Here is a 19,060-nt window from a genome sequence, read left to right as displayed (position 1 = left end):
TTGCTTTCTCCTACTGCAGGATGAAGGACATGCGCGTGCAGACTTTCAGCATTCACTTTGGCTTCAAGCATAAGTTCCTGGCCAGTGATGTGGTCTTTGCCACCATGTCGCTGATGGAGAGCCCCGAGAAGGACAGCTTGGGGACAGATAACTTCATCCAGGCTCTGGACAGTCTCTCCAGGTAGTGGGTGTGACTATGGGGCACTGTCCCCCCTCCACTCTCCCCACAGACTACCTCTGGCCCTCAACCTAACACTCTTCAGGGAGGCAGGTCACAGGGACCCCAGGGTGTAGTGGTGACTGTGTTCTGCAGAAACTGAATCACAGTCTACCAGAACTAGGGGTGCATGTGACACATTTCCCATCTATCTTCAGTATGTGTCATTTCCTCTTGAATCCTTTTAATCTCCTTTTGATTTAAAATTTTTTTTTTTGTTTTCACCTCCTTTTCCCTCTTCAGACATTATTTGTGGTATTTATTCAATCTTGTGATTTTTATGATTTTCATTCATCAGTTATTTTCCTTTTATTTCTGATTTTTTCTTATCTCATTTCCTGATATGTCTTATTTTATTTTATTTTTTAAACATCTCTTAGCTTGCTTTGAAATAGAACAATACAATGTTGACCTTTTGGGAACATATCTTTCTAGAGCACTTTCGTTGTCGATAGGGATGCTGTTCTGCTCCTTTTTTCTGATAGTAACTTTGAGAGGATTTGACCTTGGTCCCTGTCTGTTGCTCGTTTTTTTGTGTGAATTTCACTTCCTTGACTTCTTCAGAAGAGGCATGATTTAGACAGCTTTTCTAACATGAGAGAACTGCCACTTCTGTTGCTTTTGTGCAGTGTTAAAAAAACGTAAGGGTCTGCTTTCTAAGGTTTCCTGGCCCTGTTCTCTAGCATACTTTTTTAAAGCAGCTTTACTAAGCTATAATTCATGCACTATATAATTCGCCCATTTAAAGTGTTCAGTTCAATGGCTTTTAGTATGTTTACAAAGTTGTGAAATACCACCACTGCCTAACTTTAGAACATTTTCATTGTCTCAGAAAAAGACCCTGTTCCCCTTAGCTGTCGCCTCCTAAGTCCTCCATATCTCCCAGCCCCAGGCAACCACATATCAACTTTCTGTCTTAACAGATTTCCTATTTTGGATATATCATATAAATGGAATATAAATGGACAATACACGGTCCTTTATAATCATAAATTTGAGGCTCCTTTCCCTCAGACTAATGTTCTCAAGGTTCATCCATGTTATAATATGAAGGAATTTCTTTCCTTTTTACTGCAAATAAGACTCTTGTCTGTACATACCATACTTCATTCATCATTTGATCAGTTGACAGACATCTGGTAGTTTCTACCTTTTGACTGTTACGAATACTGCTGCCAGAAATACACATAGATACATTGTGTGGACATTTATTTTCACTGCTCTTGGGTATACGGTTAATTGCTGGGTCATATGATGAGTCTGTTTAAGCTTTTGAATAATAACGAGACTGTTTTCCAAAGTGACTGCATCATTTTACATTCCCTTCAACAGTGTATGAGAGTTTGGATTTCTCCACATCCTTGACAACACTTGTTATTGTCAGTTTTTTTCATTGACAGCTATCCTGGTGTGAAGTGGTATGAAGGGCTGTAAAGTGGGATCTTGTGGTTTTCATCTGTGTTTCCCTCATGGCTAATGATGTTAAGTAGCTTTTCAGGTACTTATTGGCCATTTGTAGGGCTCATTTGGAGAATTGTCTTTTCAAGCCCTTTGTCCATTTTTAAATTGAGTTGTCTTTTTATTACTGAGTTATAAGAATTGCTTCACATATTCTAAATACAAATCGCTTATCGAACCTATGATTTGCAAATAGTTCCACCCATCCTGTGGGTTATCTTTTCAACTTTCTTGATGCTGTTCTTCAAAGCCCACGTTTTTAATCTTAATCATGTTCAAGTTATCTTTTTTCTTTTGTTTCTTATGGTTTTGATGTCATATCTAAGAAACCATTTAAGAGTTTTATAATTTGGGCCTTTACATTAGATATGATTCAGTTGAGGTGTATTTTTGTGTCGGGTGCAAGGAACGGATTCAACTTAATTCTTTCACGTGTGGACATCCAAATTGTTCTAACACCATTTGTTGAAAAGACTTCTTTCCCCCATGGAATCATTTTGGCACCATGTTGAAAATTTTAAGTGTGGGAATTTATTTCCAGACTCTCAATTCTGTTCCATCAATCAGTATATCTACCCTTGTGGTAATACCACACAGTTTTGATTACTATCACTTTACAGTAAGTTTTGATTAATCTGTGTTCCTTGAATTTCCATATGCATTTTAGGATCAGCTTGTTAATTTCTGCAAAGAAGTCAGATTGCATTGAACCTATAGATAAATTTGGGGAGTATTGCTGTCGTAACAATACTAGGTCTTCTAGTCCATGAACATGGAATATTTTCCCATTAACTCAGATCCTCTTTAATTTCTCTCAACAATGTTTTGTAGTTTTCAGAGAATGAATTCTTCTTGTACTTCTGTGTTAAATTTATTCTTAAATTTTTTATTCTTTTTGATGCTATTGTAAATGGACTTGCTGTCTTAATTTTTGCCTGGTCATTGCTATTGCATAGAAATATAGTTGATCTTTGCAGATTGATCTCGTACCCTGCAGCATTACTGAATTTGTGTAATAGCTCTAATGGTGTTTTAGTGTATTCCTTAGGATTTCATATATACAAGATTTTGTTATCTGCACATAGAAATGGTTTTACTTCCTCCTTTCCAATCTAGCTGCTCGAACTTCCATTACTATCCCTGTGCATTTTTATCTATACCTTCTTTTTCTCTTTTTATATTGTCTCTATCTTACTCAATTTTGATTCCATTCTCAGCACTTTCTCCTCATGTGGAAAGCAGCTCTGACTCCAGAGCTAGACCACTCTGGCCCCCCTAGTCTTTACCATAGCCCCTTGCACTTCACCACAGCTCCTTGCACTCACCTGTTCTTGGACAAGGCAAAACTCTCGCTTTGGCCTGCTGTTCCCCAGTTGCCTGGAATTTTCATCATTCTTGGGTCTTGCTACTTCCCTGCTCCCTTCCACACTGACTCCAGCAATACAACAGTCTTGTGGCCAGTTAATGGTCTATTCCCCCTGCTTATATTTATTTTGAGGTCTGTAGTGTTCCTTTATTCTCTTGTTTTGTTGTGAGTCCTAGATTTTTGGTTTACAAAGTGGTTGCTCTATGTATGTTTATCTAGAAATTTGAGGAAATGCCATAACCATAGTATCAACTGTTGCTGTCCTCATCCCAGAGTTGATGGAGCATTTTTAGACATTGTCTACTGACTTCTTGCTATGAGAGGACATTTATTCCTCTTTTGTGCTGCTTTCCCCTCCTGTGGGTACAGTTATGCCACTATTTGTAGCTCCTTTGTAACTGTAACACGCCTATATCTTGTTCTATAACCATTGTCTCTTGTCTCCCTACTTTGTAAGAAGAGGATATTAGCATTCTTACTTTTCTCTTTCCCCATAACTTTCGCTTTGTAAAATTTATCCTTTTACCTTTTCAGGATTAATAACACTTAATCTTGGGTTACAGAATAGAATGCAAGTCGTCTCACCCTTGGCTATAGGTAGATTCTAGACGATGAAAATCAATAGTATTACGTCATTGTGCTAATAAAATATAACGGAGTCCCTCATGCAGTGATTACATTACTTTCTGGTACCGCTCTTTCTTTTTTCCTGGAGAGCTTAATTGCTTTTTTTTTTTTTTTTTAAAGATTTTCTTTATTTATTTGACAGACAGAAATCACAAGTAGGCAGAGAGGCAGGCAGAGAGAGAGGTGGAAGCAGGCTCCCTGCTGAGCAGAGAGCCCGATGTGGGGCTCAATCCCAGGACCCTGAGACCATGACCTGAGCCAAAGGAAGAGGCTTTAACCCACTGAGCCACCCAGGCGCCCCTTAATTGCTTTCTTTAATTTTTTTTTAAAGATTTTAATTTATGTATTTGACAGAGAGAGAGATAGAATCACAAGTAGGCAGAGCAGCAGGTAGAGAGAGAGGGAGAAGCAGGCTCCCCACTGAGCAGAGAGCCCGATGTGGGGCTCGATCCCAGGACCCTGAGATCATGACCTGAGCCGAAGGCAGAGGCTTAACCCACTGAGCCACCCAGGTGCCCCTCTTAATTGCTTTCTTTATCATATCCTGTTTTCCCCAGTTCTCCTTCCAGGAGATATTCCCTGAATCCTTTTTGTCCAGGAAGGCCTGGGGTTCTGTCTTCTGACACCAGCCTGGACCTGCAGCTCTCTAGGCCTGCTGTTTGCTGCCACCACTGTTGGCTCGTGACTGTGCCGTGGGTTAGAGCCAGTGTTTCTTAGGATCCTTATCTTTGGTTTTTTCACTCATTTTAGAGCACAATTCTCAAGTAACTTTTAAAGACAGCACATGTGCAGTAAACATTCTAGTTCTTGCATATCTGACAATATCTTCATTCTTCTCTCCTCTGGTTCCTGGTATAGCTTATTTACAATTCAATGCTGAAGGTAATTTCCAGGTGAATGTGGATTCCATTGCTCCCCTGTCTTCTAGGAGCAAGTATTGCTAATTGAAAGTGGAGCCTTCTTGGTTCTTGTTTCTTTGTAAATGCACTCCCATCCCACCAAAAGAAGCTTGAGGGATTCTTTTCTTTTCTTTTCAGTGTTCTGTGATTTCATCATGACGTGCCTAAGGTGGATCTTGCTTCATGGATCATACTGGGTTCTTAGGCGAGCCCTTTCCAGCCAAAGTCCTGGATTTTTCAGCTTAGGAATGTTTTTGTTCTATTTCTTTACTACTCCTCCCACACATACATACATCACATACATTTTTAATTCTTTCTTTCCTGGCTTCCTGGAACAATGCTCTGCCTCTGACTTGTGCCGTATGTTTTCCATGTCTGTCTTTTTATCAATGTGAAGGAAGCTTCTTGACTTTATTCTCTAGTCTTTGAGTGAGTTTTTAATTTTTTTGCAGTCACTTTACTTTCCACAAATACTTCCAGTTTCTGATTGTTCCTTTTTCATGGCATCCTGTTAGTGATTTTTTAATTTCTTAGTTGTCCAGTCTCTTTGAAGATATTAATTAGAGTTCATTTTAAGTTTTCTTTTGTTCTCCAAATCATGTATTTCTTCTAGGGTCATTTATTTAGGGCACAGGCATTTCCGAAATATCTGGTGGTCCTCACTTTCAAGAGGGTGGCTGTAGAAGCCTGGTGAGGCCCCGGGTCTTTGGCATAGCCTGCTGGCTATAAGGCATTGCTTCGTCTTGGTGGGTAGGGTGTCATTATGACACTTTGGGGCTCTTAACTTCTGGATACACTTCTCCACAGAGAGTTCATTTTAATGTATTTAGAGAAGAACCCTCCTTTCTGGGGGAGAAGGATAAAAATCCACCCATCAGGTGGGGGGGCACTGGTCCTCCATTTGGTCCTTACCCTGGCCCCACCTCTGTCAAAGTCCTCCGGGCACTTTCCAGAACCTCCTGGTTAGTGTCTTCCCTCTGTTGGCTTTCAGTTCCCTGTCTTCTGATGCCAAGAACCCCTTTCTACCTTTTATATTGGTCACTGTGGGTTTATACATGTTTTAATCTTTCTTTCCTTCCTTCCTTCCTTTTTCTTTCTTTCTAGAGAGAGAGAGAGAACATGAGCGGGGCTGGGGGGGCAGGGTGGTTGGGCAGAGGGAGAAGCAGAGAAAATCTTCAGCAGGCTTCATGCCCAGGATGGAGCCCAGTGTGGGGCTCAGTCTCACAACCAAAACCAAGAGTCAGACACTGAGCCATCCAGGAACCCCTAATCCTTCCTTTCATATGCTAGGGAAGGCAGGAGGAAAAGAGTGAAACTCATCCCCGCCCACCCTCTTAGGAACCAAGTGTTCTGTTTGTGTGCCAAAGTTGTGTGTCTGCCGCGTTACAGGAGTAACCTGGACAAGCTCTACCATGGCCTGGAACTCGCCAAGAAGCAGCTGCGAGCCACGCAGCAGACCATTGCCAGCTGCCTCTGCACCAACCTTGTCATCTCCCAGGGGCCCTTCCTCTACTGCTCCCTCATGGAGGTCAGGCTTCCCGTGGACAGATGGGTCCCAGCACATGCCTACCAACAGCCCACTCTGACTATCTCTGTGTCCTCCCTGTGCAGGGCACTCCGGACATTGTGCTGTTTTCCAAACCGGCATCCCTGACCCTGCTCAGCAGACACCTGCTCAAGTCCTTCGTGTTTTCGGTGAGGAGCTGGGTGGGTGGATGCCAGAAGGTAGCGACTCAGAACACTTGGACCTCCCCGTCCCCGGGACAAGTACAAAGGGACCTCGTGGAGGGTGTGGGGCTAGGGCTATGTTCAGCTCTGCCAGATCAAGGAAAGATGAAGTTGGCAGTAGCACAGACTTGCTTCCCAGCAAAAGTTTGTTTTCTGGCCTGGCTTTCCCTTTCCCATGTGTGGTTCCATCTTCTGTATGACCTAACACCCTTCTTTTCTCGGCCAGGGACACCCCTCTCCCGTGGCCCAGCTAACATCAGAGCCTCACTCCGCTTCCTGAGTGAAGGTTTACTCTGCGGGCTACTTTAAACAAAATGTTTAATAGGAGGTTGACATCTCCTATGGCCAAACTGACCTATAAAACGATAAGCTGATGATTATGTGAAGACAATCAAATGATAACAAAAGATGGACTAGGGACAAAACACGAGCTCGAGAGTCCTCTAGGCTCTGTTCAAATTTCAACCTCCTCCTTTACCAGTTGGGTGACACGAGGTCAATTATTTGATCTCTGAGCCTCAGTTTCCTCATCTGGAAAATGGGCAAATTTTTCCACAGGACCCATCACTTATCAAACTTTTTTTTAAGGTGTTATTTATTTCTTTATTTGAGAGAGAGAGCATGAGTGGCGGGGAGGAGCAGAAGTAGAAACAGACTGCCCGCTGAGCAGGCAGCCAGACACAGGGCTGATCCCAGGACTCTGGGATCATGACCTGAGCTGAAGGCAGATGCTTAACCAACTGAGCCACCCCGGCACCCCTCAGACATTTCTTGAGCAACCCTCACCAGCCAGGCTCTGATGTCATAGGATAAACAACTATCCTGGTTCATGCCCTGGGATGCCCCTTCAGTCCTGGACAGACCAAGATAGCTGGTCACCTTTGTTGTAGCATGTGGGTGCAGTGGGTACAGCAGTGAAGGAAACACTTGAGTCTCCGTGTCAAGGGAGTATACATGCTGGCAGAGGGGACAAATGAGGAAAGATTTTGTGCAGTGTCAGATGGTGGCGCACACCATAGACAAGCTGAAGCAGGATGAGAGGGGTGTTGGTTGGGAAGGCCTCCGGGAGGAGGTGACAACTGGGTCAGGACCTAAAGGAGGTGAGGGAGGGAACTGCCAAGGGGTGTTGGCACAGAAGGAGGCAGGGAATAGGGTATCAAAGCGTGGGAGGTGGCTGCATGGGGACTTGAGACTCTCTGGTGAGAGAAAGCCCCTGGAGGCTTTTGGGGAGTGGATGGCTGGCCCTGTTAGGGCTCCTAGGCGCTGAGTGGAGCGATCCGTGAGGCTGTGATTAAGGGTGCACTTTGCCTCTGCAGACAAAGAACCGGCGTTGCAAGCTGCTGCCCTTGGTGATGGCTGCGCCCCTAAGTGTGGAGCAGGGCACTGTGACTGTGGTGGGCATCCCCCCAGAGACCGACAGCTCTGACAGAAAGAAGTGAGCCGGGGTTTGCGTCTCCTGGGCATTGGGAACCCCAGGGGTGTCACTGGCCTGGGGGCTCTGCGGAGTTAGGGGATCTTTGCCCTCAGTGCCAAAGTGAGGACAGCCTCTTCCATCATGTGGCAGGACTTGGGGGTTTAGCTGTGTGGGCTGCAGAGTTAGCCATTGAACTTCTACCTTACCCCTTGACTGGACTTTGGAATGCTTCTAGTTTGTTCAAGCCTCCCTCCCAGGCAGCAGTGTCTGGCTCCCCGAGGAGGACCAACGTCAGACCACCCCCAGGAGAGGCTACACACCTACAGTGAGGTGTGATTACGTGTCCCAGCTCTGTGTGGTCTTGGGTGGGAACCCCAGCCCTCCCTGGTCCTCAACCCTTTTCTCTGAGGAGCAGCTTATACTGAAAATCTGAGAGGTTTCAGGTCACCCACCCCAGAAATTAGGCTACACCGGCAAAGTTCCTTGAGAGCAGCTCTGTGTGACGCCTTCAAAACCCTCATGAATGATCATTCACCAAGAGTGTTGTTTGGGCCTCACGCTAACCCTTGAGGAGAGCTGGGCAGTGTCTCCCATCCCCAGCCCCACCCGGGTGAGTCAGATTCACTGCTCAGTGAATCCCAAATCCAGGCATTTGACGAACACATTTTTTAAAAATTTTTTATTTTTTAAAGATTCTATTTATTTGTTTGAGACACAGAGTGAGTGAGAGAGAGAGAGAGAGTACAAGCTGGAGGAGGCACGTAGGGAGTGGGAGAAGCAGACTCCCCGCTGAGCAGGGAGCCTGATGTGGGACTCGATCCCAGGACCCTGGGGTCATGACCTGAGCCGAAGGCAGACACTCAACCGACGGAGGCACCCAGGCATCCCTGCCAAACACATTTAAAAGTTCAGTTATAAGAGCTGGAATAGCAGAAACTGTTCAGTGGTGTGTGGGGGATGTACACCCCCAGACGACCTGCCTGCCAGAGCTTGCTACCCCGCTGGAATCTGAGCTCACTTGTGCCCCCCCATGGTTTGGGCGGCGGGTAGAGGGTCCAGCTCCAGCCCCAGCAGAAGCTAACACAACTGCTTAGTTACTCAGACCATGGGGTTGTGGCTGCTTGTCCTCCCTCAGCCTTTATTTAGCATCTAGGAAACATTTTGGATTTCCGTCAGTGGTGTAGTTCTGTTTTGTTTTCTCGCCAAGCATCAGCCCTCTGTGCACATTTTTACAAAAGTGATTTCTAACCATAGGAAGCCTGTTAAGTGGATGACAGTTTACCTGTCATCGCCTATTGGATGTTCAGGCTGTTTCCGACTTTTTGTTATAGACAACGTACCGGTGGGTTTGTGAATGTGTAGGCTCATCTTCTTGTGCTTTTGAGAAGCTTTTCTCACTGTCTTCTCAATGTTTCCCCTGCGTCTGCTGGCCTGGGTTCTTTGCATCCTTCTGTAGCAAGGTCAGGTTTTCTCCTGCCCTCTCCTATCCACAACTGGTATTGGCCTACAGGCTGAACCCTGGGGGTTCCTTAGTTCTCGCTGCGGCTCCCGTCATGCTCTGTGGCCTTGTGACTTATCCCAGAGGCTAATGTCACCATCCTTGGGGGTCTTTGTCTCCTTGGCAGAGTCAGTACCCCAGGCCTGGTGCTCCCCAGCACATCCCAAGAGGTGACCTTGGTAAAATACTGACAGCTGGCAGCAAGACACCCCCATCCAACTCCCTGGTGCGGTGGCTTGGGGAGCCAAGGACCACTCAGTGTCCTGTGCCTCTCAGTTTTCCCAGTTAGCTCTTACTGGCCTCTGCTGTGGAATACACTGGTCTTGGATCCGGATCAGCCCTAGCCCTGCTCTTGTGAGCTTTGACCTCCTTCTGTGTCTGCAAAGGCCATTTAGTAGCAAGTTGGGAGAGACAATGGACTTTTTTTAAGATAAGTGCTTGCATGTTTCTGGGCTGCTTTCCAAAGCCACGCCGTGGGTCTTGGATTCATAGTCACACCGGGCGGAGCTGGCCAGGGGCTCTTGTGCTGGGTTCTCAAGGCAGCCAGCAAGCCCTTTCCCCACGGGCCACCACAGCCATCTGCGTCCTCTATCTAGCCATCGATTTATTGCTCTACGTGGCTATGCCAATCCGTGGTTAGCTCTGCCTGCTGTGCTCAGTCCCGTGTGAGAGTTAATGTGGGGAATGTGGGGGCTGGGAGCACACGCCCCTCCTCTGCCCATCCTCCCTGATTATAGCCAGCGCAAGAGTCCTTTCCCCATGATGCTCTCCCTCCATGGCCAGCCCTTACTGCCTGCACAGCCCTGAGCCCCCTGGGGTGGGTGTGTGCTCCTGGCCATCTTCCTGGCCCACACCTTCGTACTCAGCAGCCCAACAGGCAGAACTGGCAGCCAGGGAGGAGTCTGGGCCAACTCCTGTTGTCTGTCCCAGCAATTTAGGAAGGTTCCTCATAGTGGGAGGGCCCCCAACATCCCTCTTATGTGTCTACAGCTTTTTTGGGCGGGCATTTGAGAAGGCAGCGGAGAGCACCAACTCCCGGACGCTACACAACCATTTCGACCTCTCAGGTAAGAGTCTGGGGCACTGGGGCCCTTACAAGGTCAGTGCTGGCCTTGAACCAGAGAATCTGGCATTGCCAGAAATACCATGTCAGCACCACTCTCACTTTCCTGGAGGCAGCCCTGGGCCTGGCTGCTTCAGGCAGCTCAGGGAGCTCTGGGATGCGTAGGGCCCTGTGCCTCCTCTCTGGGCCCTGATGGGCAGCCAGGGGGAACAGGTGTTGTCCATAGAGCCGTGGGCCTGGTTTTGACCTTATAGTCTAGCCCTTGAGAACACTTCCCCAAGGAGTCTGGAGGACTGTCACTAGAGCCCTCTGGGCCAGCCTCACGAGTCAGGGTCACCTTTCCCTCCAAGGCTGTGGGTCACCACTGCAGGCCAGCAGCTCCTGTCTGTGTGGTCGTGAAGGGTCCTGCGTCAGGCTGCCATGTGGTCCTGTGTGACCATCTGGGCACTGGCCCTGACCTAATGTTGCATGAGTCCAGGGAATGGAAGAGCCCAGTCCAGGTGGTGGCTGTGCAGGCTGGCCAGTGCTCCCCACGACACCCCATAGCTTCTCCATAGCCCATTGTGGAACATGGGTTATATGGGGCCACATATGCTTTTTCTTCTAGCTGATAGTTTTTTTTTTTTTTAAGATTTTATTTATTTGACAGAGAAAGACACAGCAGGAGAGGGAACACAAGCAGAGGGAGTGGGAGAGGGAGAAGCAGGCTTCCTGCCCAGCAGGGAGCCCGATGCGGGGCTCGATCCTAGGACCCTGGGATCATGACATGAGCCCAAGGCAGACACTTCACGACTTAGCCAGCCAGGTGCCCCAGCTGATAGATTTTTAAGACCCGTCACCACTTTGTATCAGTGTGCTTAGGCTGCCCTAACGACATACCATAGATTAGGGGTTTTAAACAATAGAAATCTATTTCTCACCGTCTGGAGGCTTGAAGTCCAAGATCAAGGTGTACACAGGGGCTGATTCTTCTGAGGCCTGAGGCCTCTCCTTAGCTTATAGATGGCCGTCTTCTGGCTGTGTTCTCCCATGGTTGTCCCTCTGTGTCTGTGTCCTAATCTCTTCTTATAAGAACCCCAGTCAGATTGGATTAGGGCCCATCCCTGCGATTTTGTTTAAAGATCTTCAAAAGCCTCATCTCCAAATCCAGCATGTACTGCCTGAGGTGCTGGGGGTTAGGCCTTCTGCACATGAATTTCAGGAGAATATACCTTGGCCCATAACTCCCACCTGTCAGAAAGGACAGTTTCTTACGTCACATCGGCCGAACTGTTAAATGAGCCCCTGGCGTCAGAAACCCCATGTTCACCCCAGCTGCCTCGGCATCTAGAGCTGCTCCTTTATGCCAGGTCCACTCAGGCTGCAGCTCTGTGTTGGGTGGGTTCACCCCTGCGGCAACACCTCCATTCCTACTTCATGCCCGAGATGTGGGAGAAGCTGGTACTGGCTGGCCTGCAGGATGTCCCAGCGTCTCACAGGGAGAATTTGTGGGCTGGCAATCGCTTGGCTTCCCGTGGGGGAGGAGAGCTGGGGGGAGAGGGGACTGCATAGCAGAGGGCAAGCAAGCACCCTCCTGGGTGGGCTGGGCCTGGGTTTGCTGGAGCCATGGCCCGTGACACAAGTGGCTCATAGGACCAGGCTGGCCTGGTTTTGCGCTGTTCGATGAGGGCCCCCAGAAATGGGGGCAGTTCGTGTCGTGTTTCCCTTCTACAGAATAGGATACTGAAGCAGAGAGACTGACCAGAGCAAAGCTGCAGGCTAGCCTCCTGCCGGACCTCAGGGCCTCCTGCAACCCACGATGGGGCAGGGAACTGTGTCCAGCAGGGCAGGAAGGCCTATCTCTGCCCGGATCTGTTCTAAACCATCACATCCCTGTGTCCTCTCCATTGGCTGCCACTGCTGGTCCCCTAGCAGCCTGGAGGGCTCTCCCCACAGACTGTAACCCCAGCCAGCCTCACCAACAGGGCAACCAGCCATTTCTGAGGACTAAATACAGAGGACAGAGAAATACAACCTCTGAGCTCAGAATATTCCAGGCCACTAAGGGGCTGAGTACATTTTGGAATGCGCCAGAGGGTGGTTCCCATCTTGGATAACCGGAAAGAGGGAGTTAATATACCCTGCCTTGTTTTTCCTATGGCGCCTCACTCTCAGCCCTACTCCTCCCCCTCACGAGCTGTTTTTCTTTCATTACTTCAGTAATTGAACTGAAAGCCGAGGATCGGAGCAAGTTTCTGGATGCGCTTGTTTCCCTCCTGTCCTGAGGGTGAGATGTGGGGGAGGGGTGGGATGCTGGAGCGTTCTGGTGGAGGGGGGAGTCCTGCCGCACAGCCGGCCCTGTTGAAGTGTAAAGAGAGCCCCCCCATTCCCTCCTTTTTCCCTCCTCAAGCCAAGGCTTCTTCTTGTGTTTCAGACCCAAGCAGCGTTCCTGAGGAGATATGGGGGCAACGCCTTTTTCCCAAGGGTGTCTGTCCCTGGGCTGGTGGCAGTGTCACAATGAGATATTACTGAGGGAACTAATTTCATTAAGCTCCTGGGACCCCTTCAGCAAGAGCTGGCATTTACCCTCTCCTGACCGCACCATGGGCTGGGCATCACTGGGGGACATGCAGGCCTCCTAGCACTGCTGGGAGAGAAGGCGACCCTTAGGGGTGGGGAGCCTCCTCGTGCTTGCTGCCCTTTGTAGCCTTAGATCAGGCCCTGGGCTAGGGCCCACAGAGGCTTCTACCCAGGCTCTTGCGTGCTTGACATAGGCGAAAACAAAGCTGTTGGCAGCCGCACAGCTGATAACTAGGAAATGTTGTCTCTGTGGGCCTTGCATGAATGTGAGGCTGTCATTAGGCAGTCCATGATGATGCTCCCCAGCCAGGGCTCTTCCCAGTGCCACACATGCCAGCTCTTTCTTGAAGGACCTCTTAGCAAACGGGCCAGGCAGCTGCTCTGTCCCTAGGGCCCACTTCTCAGCCCAGGGCCCCCCAAACTGCAGATGCCCACGCCCAGACCTGCCTCTCCCTGAGCCCCGGGCTGGACTCACCGCTGAGGCAGACAGGCCTGTCAAGGCCCTGATGTAGAGGGTCCCCTCCCGCTCCCCTACCATTCCCTGTGAGCTGGAAGCTGTGGGGGGCAGATACCCTTCCCCTGCTGGGGTCTCAGTGGACTCTGCTGAGGACGGTAGAGGGGACCTCAGGGACCCACAGTCCCTCTTTCAGGGTCTGCAAGAGTGTATAGGGCTTGGGGTGGGGCTTTGGGCTCAGACCCATTGGGTCTTTAGCAAGGTGTGCTGGGTACCTAACTGGGCTCTGGCTGTTTCCTCAACTGAAAGGGGGCCAACACCCCATGGACAATGAGAGCCAAGCCTTAGGATGGGGGCAGGGTGTAAGTTTATGACCCATGTCAAAGGTTACTGGCAGGGGCTCTCTGGCAGGCGGCTGGTGTCTGTGGCCTTGCCCTTCCCTGCGGGCTGCTTAGTGATGACACCAGCATTGCTGGGTGTCCTGTCACCAAGACTGGGTGCAGGGTGGGCCAGCCGGGCAGGGGGAGAAGTCTTGTGAGGGCCCTCTGGGGCTGAGGCAGGGTCTGCAAGGGTGATAGGGTGGTAAAGGGCCATGAGGCCCTGAGGGGTTCTCAAGCACGTGACAACCTGGACCCAGCTGGAGGGGTGAAGTGAGGCCGGTGGGCACCTCTGTGGCTCTCGGGTGGCTCTCCTCCTAGGCTCACCACCTCTCTCCCCTGTGAGTGGTGGAGGCTACCCAGAAGCAAGCCCATCAGGACAGAGGGAAGGCCTGGGCCGTTTGTTTAATTCATAGGGCCATCAGAATTGTTGAAAATATACTTATTTTTTCTTTTCTTTCTTCTCTAGAGTTTGATCTCTACAGACACGACCTCCTCCTTATTTATATTAACTGGATTTTATTTAGACTCTAAGTTATGGACATAGTTTTAGATGCAGGGACAGCTGGTTTTTAATGGAATAAAATGTTCATTTTAGTTTTGGTGCCTCAGTCTGGGCTGTGGTCATAGGGCCAGCACTTGTTTTTGTCCTGAGCTTTCTGTGGGTACAGAGGAGCCTTATCCTGTGCCTGGGAGACCTCGAGGCCCAGCAGTAAATCAGCATGGGGGATGGCCTCCAGGCTCCCTGGAGAGCAGTGAATGGAGGCTGGGCAGCTCAGCGCCAGAGCTCCACACAGCTCCTACACCAACCACTGCCCAGCCATGCCAGCCGGGGGCTGGCTCTGCCCTCCCACCACCTCTTCCTGTCCTCCTGGCCCTGGTAGCTGCTCAGGCCCACCCTCCTGACTGTGCCTGCCTCCCAGGCCCTACCTCACGGCCATCATCTGACCCTTCCGCATCTCCTGTCCCAGTGCCTCACCCCCCACCATCCCCAAAGGCACATGGTCCCCCCCAGGCTAATGGGACAGTTGGGCAGATAACAAGTGCAAGGTCCCCACCCTTCGTGGCTGATGGGCCCCGGACAGAGATAGCTTCACCACATCCTGGTCATAGAAGGTTCAAACTGGACAGAACCACGGCAACTTTCAGAGTCTTCCAAATAGCAAGAGTTCTCAGGGGAGCTGTGCCATCAGCTGGATCCACTCTCTGACACGTCCCCAGAGCCCCTGTGAGGGTTGAGGGGATCTGGAGGCAAAGAGGATGCCATTCCTGCCCTTTGGGGAGGAGGGAGCTGTTCACATAAGTGGCAGAGGCCATCTGGCTACTCTGCCTGGGGGAAGGGTGCTGGCGAGGCAGGCAGGCTGGAGTGACATGGCCACTTGGGTGTTGCACCTGGGGCCTTAGGCAGGAGGAGGCAGAGTGGTTTGGGTAGGCTTTAAGCTGGTAAAAAGCCCAGAAATCGTGGCCTGCAACTGAGGCGACAGATTGGTGGAGACAGGTCACAGGTTGGCCCTTGGGAAGGGGTAGTGGGCACAGAGGGGTTGGCTACATTGGAGGCCAGCTCCTCTTGCCTGACCTCTGGCAAATGGAATGTGCTCCTGGCCTTCCTGACATGAGTCAGGCAGCATCAGCCGGACTCCCCGGGCCCTTAAGCTGCCCACCTTGAGCATTTGCATCATTGGGACTGTACAGCTTCCCTTCAGAATCCTGCTGATTCCCAGGACCTGAAGGAATTGGAGACCTCTGGGCTTGTGTGGGATGCAGCCTTGGGTCTGTGCTCCTGTCCAAACACTAGCCTGGCTGGCCCCAGGACCTTTGTTCCAGCAGCCCCACCAAGGCCCCAGGATCACACACTTTTGCACTTGAGGACCGTTTGTGGGCCTTGTTGCACAGGCCCAAGGGGGGCTGCCATGAGGGGCGGCTGAGGGCCTCTGGGCAGTGAGACCCATCCTGCTGCAGCTCATCCCACTGCAAGGAGCTCAGGCTACCAGATAGTTTGGCCTCCCTTGAAGTCCAGCTCCCTGGCTCTGCTGCAACTCCTGGGATTCAGGGCAGTGTTCGGGCTCTTCCCCTTCCTCACCGTGGGGAGCCTGGCCAGGCCTGGGTGACTCCTTGCCACTGGATTTGGCCCAAGCATTTCTGGGCAGGGCCCTCAAGGCCAGGTTTGGGGGCAGATGCCAAGCCCTCCTGGCTGGGCTTGGAGCTCTTCCCTACAGGCCCAGGCCAGCACTGGTTCCCTGGGGGCGCCACTCACAGGAGGAAGGTTACACAGGGCGCTTCCAGCAGGGGCTGGCACAGAAGTGGTGCTAATGATCAGCACAAGTCTAGGCTGGCCGCCAGGCCAGCAGGATGAGCACAGGCCCTGCACAGAGCTGTGCTCAGACTGGCAGAAGAGCCAGGAGCAAGGGGCTGGAACCCTGCCCGGGCACTCTAAGCAACCTGCACAAGTGCCTCCTTCCCATAGCAACGTGCTTGCGGTCTTGCCGCTAGCTCCGGTGGAGCCCAGCACACATCCCGGATTCGCCCCTGTTCCTGCTGCACTATTGGCCGGAAGGGCCCAGTCAGTGCTTTACAGCTGTCTGGCCATTTGGTGCGATTCACAGATTGGCAAGCCCTGAGAGGGCAGTGGGAAAACACCCAACCTGTGGGCATGGAACCAGCCTCTTAAAACCAGCAGCCTGGCAGCCCACCCTCGACTCTTCCTGCATCCAAAGACTCCACACTGGCTGGGGGGTGGGGGGTGGGTTTCCAACCTGCATCCTCTCCTGGCATCGTCCTCTCCCCAGGCTCTTCTGACTACAGATCTTCCCCTTCCTGGGTTGCAGAAGACTGTAGCTGTGCTTCCCACCCAGTAGGAAGGTGCCTGGGTGGCAGAGAGAGATGGGTCAGGCCACGTATCTTCTGGAACACAGGGGCAGTGCTGGGAGGTCTCAGAAAAGGCCTTTCAGGGAGCAGTTGGTGGGCGGGTGGATGAAGGGGGCTGCTGGGCATGAGTGGTGACTGGACAGAGAACAGGACACAGGAGGGAGGGTATTCAAACCATTTACTAAGCAAATTCTTACCCTCCCCACAAGCTGCAAAGGAGGGCAGGGCCCCAGCTCCACACTCAGGATCTGGTGCCTATAAGCATCTCCTGGGGAGCTGCCGGGGTGAGGCAGGGAGGTCCAGGCCAAGTCTTTTAGTCCCCCTCGGCTCAGGCCCCCGCTGTCGTGGGAGATGCCAGTTGTATACATCCCTCCGGCAGCCCAGGCTGGGGTCCCTGGGCTCTGCCCTGCTGGAATCCGCAGGAGCTGCTGGTAAGGATGACGGCATCCAAGACCCTGAAGGTCCGGGAGGGAACTGGCATTTCAGTCCATTGTCCACTCAGCCAAAGGGACCCGCGCCCCACCCACATCGGAGTAAGCTCTGCGCACAGAAAAAGAAACCGAACAAGTCCTCTCAAGTGTGTGGCTCCTGTTCAGAGCAGGGCGCGGCCCAGGACCCGGCTAGTTGCTATTGGAGAGAACAGGCTGCGGGCGGGAGCAGGGTCTCGGTCGGTCGGTATGCCACGTCCAGGCGCAGAGCCGGCCATTCCGCGGAGACCGCGCGGGGCGGCCTCGCCTCGGATGCCGTCCATGCGGGGCTCCCCTAGCCAGTCGTTCAGCTCGTGCGAGGGGCCCCGCCGAGTCCGGCGCCCTCAAACGTAGTTCTTCTTGTCATAGTCGCCGGTGGCCGTGGGCCGCCGCGACGCGGAGTACTTGACCGGGAAGCTGAAGTCTGGGCGGCCGGCGCAGACCCATGCACCGCAGCACACGAGGCCGCCGCCACACATGAGCAGCGCGGAAGCCGCCCAGCCGATGTACAGCGCCGCGCCCAGCTCGTACTTCTGCGACATGGGCACCGCCGGGTCGTAGAACTCGCGGACCACGATGTTGGCGAACCAGCAAAGCGGCACGAGCGCCAGCAGCCCGCAGAGCGCGTAGAGCGCGCCGCCCGTGAGGGCCACCCGCGCCTTGGCCGGCCCGGGGGCCACGCAGGTGGTGCACTGCGCGCCCGCCAGGGTCACGAAGAGCGCGACGAGCGCCAGCAGCACCGCGCCCACGGTGAGTGCCCGCGCCGCCTGCACCTCGGTGCTCAGTGCCAGCACCGAGTCGTACACCTTGCACTGCATGTGCCCGGTGCTCTGCACCACGCACGACATCCACAGCCCCTTCCAGGTAGTCTGCGCCGTCACGATGTTGTGGTCCAGGAAGGCAGTCACCTGCCACATGGGGAGCCCGCACGCCAGGATCAGGCCTACCCAGCCCACCAGGCACAGCACCAGGCCGAGGATCTCCAGCGCCGCCGACCCCATGGCTGGAGGCGAGACGGGCGCCCGACGGCCCCCGGGCCTCCGGGCGGGCCGCGGCGGTGCCTCGGTGGAGCGGCTTGGCGCCCTGAACCGGCCCTGGTGCCTCTGCGCCCGGGCGCTCGGCTCACCGCCTCCTATCCGCGGTCCGGGAGAGTCTGCCGCACAGCCTCGGGTCTGCGGGTGCCTGTGGGGGGCTTCCCATTTGAAGGTTCGGGGGCGGACTCTGCCCCGCGGCCCGGCCCCTGGTCCCCAAGCAGCCAATCCGCGCGCCGGCCGTCGGCCCTTAGCCAATCACAGGCGCCCCCGGCAGCTGGAGTTAGGGAAACCACTGCCCTTGGGGGCTAGCGGAGGGCGCCAGGACAGCTCCCCGCCCGGCCGCCGCCCCCGAGCCCTTCACCCGTTGTTGTCCAGAGCTCGTTCCGGACTGACTGGGGGTTGCTGAGCGCGCGCTCCCCGGGCCACCTCCCTGTGTCCCAGCCTCTCCATTTCAGGAGCCTCATGACTGTACCAGCTTCCCCCGCTACCTCCCGGAGTGAGTGAAGGTCTCTACCGCCCAGGCCAGCTTCGCTCTTGCCTGGCCAAGGTCTGCGGGAGGCCCCACCATCACCGTCGCGCAGAGGTTTGCGTGAGGGACTCTTGGGCCCCTTTTCCTGGGTTAGCCAAGCGCAGCTCGGCCTATTACTACAGGAATCTCGCCCTGGCGTCCAATCCCATCCCTGACCCTTTCACCACGCCCTTACTGCGCGGTTTCCCCCTCAGTCCTGGCATTGTGTCTCCCAGAGACTAAGGGGTCGGCTGTTTGGGTCAGGCTGGAACCTCCAGCCCCAGGTCCAGACCAGCGCCAGTGCCCAGCGGGTCGCCGCCTAGCTGGGGCCTGAGGCCCCAACAGGAAGCAGGTGGAACAGGGATCTTACCACCACCTCCGGAGACCCTCACTCTGCCCCTGCCGCCGGGACTTCCCAGACCTCTCAACCTCTGCACTGGTCGCTCCTCTTCCTGAGATGCTTCCCATCCCCCATCCTTTGAGGCCCAGCTCAGGCAACACCACTTCGGGAAGTCCCCAGTGTTCT

At 52.6% G+C, this 19,060-nt stretch overlaps 2 protein-coding genes across 2 annotated transcripts in view; one reads left to right on the top strand and one right to left on the bottom strand.

The window, feature by feature from the left end:
- Positions 1-14,256, top strand: part of CDC45 (cell division cycle 45) — a 32,694-nt gene extending 18,438 nt beyond the window's left edge. Inside the window, exons 13-19 of the mRNA XM_080822192.1 lie at positions 20-181; positions 5,957-6,095; positions 6,179-6,262; positions 7,612-7,730; positions 10,198-10,274; positions 12,470-12,536; positions 14,130-14,256. Coding sequence (XP_080678318.1) covers positions 20-181; positions 5,957-6,095; positions 6,179-6,262; positions 7,612-7,730; positions 10,198-10,274; positions 12,470-12,534 — 646 coding nt within the window. The 3' untranslated portion in view covers positions 12,535-12,536; positions 14,130-14,256. The remainder of the gene's footprint in view (positions 1-19; positions 182-5,956; positions 6,096-6,178; positions 6,263-7,611; positions 7,731-10,197; positions 10,275-12,469; positions 12,537-14,129) is intronic.
- A 2,436-nt stretch (positions 14,257-16,692) lies between these two features.
- On the bottom strand, positions 16,693-18,636 carry CLDN5 (claudin 5). The gene has a single exon (XM_080821938.1). The coding sequence runs from the start codon at positions 17,991-17,993 to the stop codon at positions 17,337-17,339; it is 657 nt and encodes a 218-aa protein (XP_080678064.1). The 5' UTR covers positions 17,994-18,636; the 3' UTR covers positions 16,693-17,336.
- Between the last annotated feature and the right edge of the window lie 424 nt (positions 18,637-19,060).

This window comes from Martes martes, assembly GCF_963455335.1.
Source record: "Martes martes genome assembly, chromosome: 13".
Lineage (NCBI taxonomy): Eukaryota > Metazoa > Chordata > Mammalia > Carnivora > Mustelidae > Martes > Martes martes.
The sequence above is the reverse complement of the archived record's forward strand: the minus strand, read 5'-3'. Positions and strand labels throughout refer to the sequence as shown.

Bases quoted from the DNA above. Each gene is read 5' to 3' on its own strand.
- CLDN5 (XM_080821938.1), bottom strand. From the start codon at position 17,993: ATGGGGTCGGCGGCGCTGGAGATCCTCGGCCTGGTGCTGTGCCTGGTG.